The following is a 6,390-nucleotide window of genomic DNA, read 5'->3' as shown; positions in this document are numbered from 1 at the left end:
TGGTGATCCAGTAGGAGGAAATGAGGTCATGGGGTATATGTGCTCTTTTTTATATTTAATGAAAAAATGCAAGACTCCCAGTTTTGTCTCACTGACTAAATAAAAACTACGGGAAGACAGGAAAAATATTTCCCATCCAGATCTACAGGCAAAGACCCCTCCAAAGGAAAAGAAAACCCCATGCTTTGTTTGACTTCACCCCTTGTGCAAAATCATGATTCAGGAAGGTTTTAACAGTACAAAGGTTTATTTAGAAAAGAGTTTGGATTGTTCTTTAGGGTTTTTTTTTGGCAAACATTTAATCCTTTAATAACTCAAAACACTGTCAGTGCATGGTACTTTGCAGTCTCCTTCCCCATACAAGCAGTAAAAGCCAATTTCTTACTGGGACAAACCCACCATGGGCCCCAGCTGCCCTATTTATAAATATTCAAATCTCCACCACCACTGCCACTTAACCCCTTCCTTTTGATGTCTCTTTTTGTTTCCCAACAAAATTCCAGAGCCCATGAAAGCTCACTGCCTCCCAAACTCATTGTCTCAGCCTACTTCTCTCTGTGGGGCTCCCTGTGCCCTCTGTCAGGGTTCAGACAATCACTCCCTCCCCCTTTACCTCTCCACACTCCAGCACTGCTCCCCCAGCACCGTGTCACCATTCTGTACCACAGGGAGTGCCCTCAGCCTGACACCATCCCTGTGCCCCACAGCATCACCCTGCTCTGAGGGGGTGAGCCCTCTTCCCGCTCCCTAAGCCCAAGCCCCGTGTTCTCTTCCCTCCCTTCTTTTCCAGCACTGAGCCTTCTCTTTTAACTCTACTCCTGCTCAAGGCAAATCCATCCCTCCAGCTCAATGCCGGAAGTTCTTCTTCTTCTTCTTAAAAAGAATGTGTTTAAAGGACCTGCGGAAGTCCTGGTTGAAGATGGTGTAGATGACTGGGTTGAGGGAGCTATTGCAATACCCAATCCAGAAGAAGAACTTGAAGAGAGTCTCAGGGACCTCACATGCCTCCCGGCAAATACCATAGAGGCTGTAGCTGAAGAAAAAAGGGAACCAGCAAACTACAAAGACCCCCATGACCACAGCCAGCACAAAAGTGAAGCGTTTCTCCCGGGCCTGGGCAACTTTCTTACGGCAGATGCTGCTACGCTTCCGGCGACGGCGATACGAGAAGAACTGCATGGAGCGATTGCTCGCACGGGACAGACGGCTACTGGAGTGCTTGGAGGAGAATGAGTAGGAGAAGGACTGGCTCTTGCTTTTGCGGCGATGCTCCTCCCGGCTCCGCCTCCGCCTGCTCTCTGAGGTGCTGCTCTCCTCCAGCTCAATGTCCTCCAGCTCAGAGGCTTTGCGCCAGTGGTGCACTGAATAATGTCCGTTCTCTCCCAGCTGCATCCTCAGGGACGTGCAGCCAGCAGCAGCGCGGCTCAAGCCGTTCTCAGTCTGGGAGGACCCCTCTGGCATCGTACGCTTCTCAGAGAGGGTCCTGGTCCTTAGCTTGGCCACGCGGTAGATGCGGATATAGACCAACACCATGATGAGGCAGGGGGCAAAGAAAGAGCCAATGCAAGAAGAGAGGATGTACCATGTCTCATCATTGAGCTTGCACTGGGGAAAGACATCTCCTTCAGGGTCCCGGTACACGGAGATCAATGGCGGGAAGGAGATGATGGCTGAAATGAGCCACACGGTGAGGATGATGGCCTTGATCCGCCGCGGTGTCCGTTTGAGGTTGTACTCCACCGCCTGTGTGACCGACCAATACCTGTCGAGGCTGATGGCGCACAGGTGGACGATGGACGAGGTACAGAACAGCACGTCCAGCGCCAGGTAAATGTTACACCAAGCCTTGCCGAAGTACCAGTAATTCATAAGCTCGTTGGCTAAGGAGAAAGGCATGACCAGGGTAGCCACCAGGATGTCCGCGCTGGCCAGAGACACCAGGAAGAGGTTCTGGGGGGCTCTCAGCGCCCGGCTGGTGAGCACGGCTATCACCACCAGCACGTTGCCCACGATGGTGAAGACGATGAGGAAGCCCACCACCGCCGCCAGGCTGGCCACGGCCGCCGGCGAGTAGGGGGAGGGCGGCTGCAGGAGGGCCGAGGAGGACGGCGAGGCGGGGGGCAGCGCCAGGGACTCGTTGGGAGAGCCCAGGCTCGTGTTCACCACCAGCAGCAGATCCATGGTGGGTGTGCGGGGCGCCGGCGTCCTAGAGAGCCCGGCGGAGCCCCCGCCCCGCCCCGCCGCCCCGCCGCCGCCGCCCCGCCGCCCTCATCGCGCCTCGCCGCCGGTCCCGCGGCCGCTCCGCCGCCGAGCCGCCCGCGTCCCCCCGCCGCCGCCGCCGCTCCTCAGGGCACGGCCGGGCGGCGCACCCCCGGCGCGGCAGGGAGCGCGGCGGCGCCGCCTCCGCCCGGCCCCCGGCGAGGGGGCAGAGGGGCACGGCCGGCCCCCGCCGCCCGCCCGGTCATGCCCGGCTCCGGGCGGCCCGCGGCTCCGGAGAAGACGCCGCGCGGCCGGCGGGAGTCCCCGGCGGGAGCTGGATCCTCGCAGGGCGCGGGGTCCGAGGCGGCAGCAGCGTCGGCATCAACTCCCATGGAGCGGCTCCCGGCGGCTCCGTCCCACTCTGGCTCCGCGCTCCCAATCGCGGCGTGCCCCGCGCCGCGCGCATGCTCAGTGCCCGCAGGTGCGGCCGCCGCGCCCGCCCCGGCGGAGCCCCCGGCCGGGCGCTGAAGCGCCCCGGGCGCCGCCGCCCGCGCCCGCCCCGCTCCCCGAGCCCCGCGGGCGGCCCGACGGGAGACTCCCCGGGAGGAAACGGCTGGCGCGGGCTGCGGCGCTCGCTGCGGCTCGGCGGCCGGACAGGTGTTTCTGCCGGGCGCGGTGCGGCTCGGCGGCGGAGCGGCGGCCGCCCCCGGGGTAGCAGGGAGCCGGTGCGGTGGGAGTGGCAGGGGCCGGTGCGATGGGGGCGGCAGGGGCCGGTGCGAGGAGCGGCGGCGCCGGTTGCGCTCCCGGAGCGCGGCGGTCGGGCCGTCGCTGCCTGCAGCGCCCGCCTCGCGCGCTGGGGGGCGCCCTTGGCCGGCTGGGACCGTCCGGCGGCAGCTCCGGGACGGGCCGGGGGCTCCGGGCGGGCGGGGGACAGGAACCGTGCTCCTGGCTCCGGGGCTGCCCAGTATGGGGACAGGAACCGTGCTCCTGGCTCCGGGGCTGCCCAGTATGGGGACAGGAACCGTGCTCCTGGCTCTGGGGCTGCCCACCATGGGGACAGGAACCGTGCTCCTGGCTCTGGAGCTGCCCACCATGGGGACAGGAACCGTGCTCCTGGCTCTGGAGCTGCCCACCGTGGGGGACAGGAACCGTGCTCCTGGCTCTGGGGCTGCCCACCGTGGGGGACAGGAACCGTGCTCCTGGCTCTGGGGCTGCCCAGTATGGAGGACGGGAACCGTTCTCCTGGCTCTGGGGCTGCCCAGTATGGGGGACAGGATGGATGCTCCTGGCTCTGGAGCTGCCCACCGTTGGGGACAGGATGGATGCTCCTGGCTCTGGGGCTGCCCACCATGGGGGATGGGAACCGTGCTCCTGGCTCTGGGGCTGCCCACCATGGGGGACAGGAACCGTGCTCCTGGCTCTGGGGCTGCCCACCATGAGGGACAGGATGGATGCTCCTGGCTCTGGAGCTGCCCACCGTGGGGGACAGGAACTGTGCTCCTGGCTCTGGAGCTGCCCACCATGAGGGACAGGATGGGTGCTCCTGGCTCTGGAGCTGCCCACCGTGGGGGACAGGAACCGTGCTCCTGGCTCTGGGGCTGCCCACCATGGGAGACAGGAACCGTGCTCCTGGCTCTGGAGCTGCCCAGTATGGGGGACGGGAACCGTGCTCCTGGCTCTGGGACTGCCCAGTATGGGGGACGGGAACCGTGCTCCTGGCTCTGGAGCTGCCCACCATGGGGGACAGGAACCGTGCTCCTGGCTCTGGAGCTGCCCACCATGGGGGACGGGAACCGTGCTCCTGGCTCTGGAGCTGCCTACGCTCCTTTATTGTCATCGCCCTGCCAAAGAGAGTGACCCGGTGCTTTGCCTGTGGGCATTCCCGGTCTGAGCAGCTGCCCCGCGCCTCTCTCCTGTGCCCCGCCTGGACCCAGGCGCGGGCTGTCCCCAAGGGAGTTGCACTCTGGTACACGTTCACTTACTGTGCCTGGGTCATATTCTTTATAGAGCAACCCTGTGTGTAGTGTAGGCGTGTACACCTAAGGCAGCGTCTCTTTCACGGTAAAACTTTTAAAATAATAAAATACTTGTTAGGATGCACGAGTTGTAGTCACATAACCTGGGCTTTAGGGCGTCAGAAGGGATGCTCTGTTTCCAGTTACCATTGTGGTGCGAGTAGTGCAGGTTCCGCTGTTCTCTGTCGCTTTGCGTAACTTCATGGGTTGGACCATGAAGGCTTGGAAGTAAATATGCTTAGTTCTGATAGGAAGGAAAATTTCTCTGGATATTATGATCCTATTATCCTGTTCTGTAAGCAATTTACTCTGAAGGTTTTGTTTTGTTGGGGTTTTTTTCACCTGAAGTGTAATTTGCAAACATGTTTTGACTGCGTGTAAAAGAGAAAGAACATGGTGTTGAAACTAAGCTCTGTCAGGTAACAAATTCTAATTAAAGACTGAAATGTGGAAGCAGTAATCACGTTAACAAAGTGTAGCATATGGAACAAAATGAAATTGAAATCAGATGCCCTCTCAAATTGTCCTTAACAGACAGCAACCTGGTAAGGAGGACTCTAAAAACACTTGCAAAGACCCAAGAAGATTAAATATATGGAAGCTGAATTTTTAAAGTTCAAACAGGAAGCAAATAGTTTTTTCAGGCTTTTGACATGAAGCCTGAATAATCTCTGAAGCAGCTTTTTAATGTTTGTGGTCAGTTCCTCATATTTGGAAGTTTTATAATGGTATCTAGTATCTGAGAGGGCAAGGTGCAAGAATTTAAAGTCTAAGCTTTGATGTGACGGATTCGGGAGAAAGAATGTGTGATCTAACTGGTTCAATATGGGTTTAAAATTTAGTAAATACACAAAATCACATGAACATTTGGGATCCAGGATCTGTCAAAAAAAGAAGATATAAAACCTCAAGATATTCAGTTAAATTACTAAACTGATTGCAAAGTCATGAGCAAGGATATCTTGAAGTTATGTGAACTGGAACTCAAAATAAATTTTCAGCTAGTGATTTGGGGCTCCAGATAAGAAGAGTTGAAGCTTTTTAAAACTTTGCTCAGGATAAGTCCATACAGAAGTTGCATAACAAAGGAATGATACAAGCAAATGTCTGAGCAATTATTTGGCATTTCTAATCATAAAATGCCAACTGGGATATAGAAAAAAATATAAACTAGGAACAAAATATGCATCTGTTGTTGTGGTTTCTTTAGCACTAAAGTTGTACTGTGCTGCTGAAACAATTCACTGTATATCTCCACCGAAGCCAGGGAAGTAACATTTGGGTTTTTATATGTAACTGATACCCAGTTTGCCTAAAGAGCCATATGCCACTCCAGCTTATGTATATGGATGTGAATGAAGCGTGGGCATTTAGACACAAGAAATCTAGTCTCATGAAAATGTGCTTAGTCTGCTGAGAGGCAAAGGTAGGAGCAAGGTGAACAACAGTGTATAAATCAAGGGTAGTTGTGCTTTTGCATTAAAATTGTTGTTGTTGTTTTGGGTTTTTGGTTTTTTTTTTAATGGAAACTTGGCAAATTATGTAGATACCTTACTGCCTTTTTTCCTTCCAACCTCCTGTACTTACTTTTCCATGCACTCTCGCATCTGGCCTCCCTATAGTTATCAGCTTGTAATCATTGGCCTTTATCTGAGCTCATGTCTGGTAGCTGTTACCAGGCTCTCATAAAGAGAAGTTTAGAGGCTGGATTAGGCACTTCTAGACATTAAACTGGACTTGGCTTGAACTTATCCAAACCCAGTCTTCCTGAAGTAATCCAGTAGAAATTGTGCCATAGCCATCCATCTGTACACTGTCACTGCTGCTCTGCATCTCTCATCCAGCATCTAACTACAAATCTACCACAGCTGAGAAGATTCCACAGGAGCAGAACTACTCCTCTTTAGTTTTTGTCTCCAATTTTTACTGGGTTTTGCTTGGATTCTCAAGTTGGACTTTTATTTCAGTTTGAGCTGCCAGAGCTCATTGGCAGAAGAGAGCCATGATCTGCACCTGAGTTTTATGTCTTGGGAAGTCCTAAAGCTGCTGCTGGGAGACTGGGCAGTGCTGCCCTCAACTCAGCCCCGAATTCAGGGACATCAGCCTAGGCACTAAAGAGGCACTCTTAAAGCACCTCTCTCATTATATTTTATATCCTTATGTCTTCAAGGCATCA

At 55.3% G+C, this 6,390-nt stretch overlaps 2 protein-coding genes across 2 annotated transcripts; both read right to left on the bottom strand.

Moving 5' to 3' along the window:
* Window positions 1-228: 228 nt before the first annotated feature.
* On the bottom strand, window positions 229-2,231 carry ADRA2C (adrenoceptor alpha 2C). Its single transcript, XM_040064752.1, has one exon. It carries the CDS (start codon window positions 2,179-2,181, stop codon window positions 847-849), a length of 1,335 nt encoding a protein of 444 aa, XP_039920686.1. The 5' UTR covers window positions 2,182-2,231; the 3' UTR covers window positions 229-846.
* Window positions 2,232-2,345: 114 nt separating this feature from the next.
* Window positions 2,346-4,036, bottom strand: LOC120752700 (basic proline-rich protein-like). The gene is made up of 2 exons (XM_040064159.1): window positions 3,333-4,036; window positions 2,346-3,198 (listed from the first exon to the last, which is right to left on the bottom strand). Exons 1-2 carry the CDS (start codon window positions 4,034-4,036, stop codon window positions 2,346-2,348), a joined length of 1,557 nt encoding a protein of 518 aa, XP_039920093.1.
* Window positions 4,037-6,390: the final 2,354 nt, after the last annotated feature.

The sequence above is a fragment of the Hirundo rustica genome, chromosome 5 (genome assembly GCF_015227805.2).
Source record: "Hirundo rustica isolate bHirRus1 chromosome 5, bHirRus1.pri.v3, whole genome shotgun sequence".
Taxonomy (NCBI): domain Eukaryota; kingdom Metazoa; phylum Chordata; class Aves; order Passeriformes; family Hirundinidae; genus Hirundo; species Hirundo rustica.
This window is presented reverse-complemented; position numbering and strand designations above follow the sequence as displayed.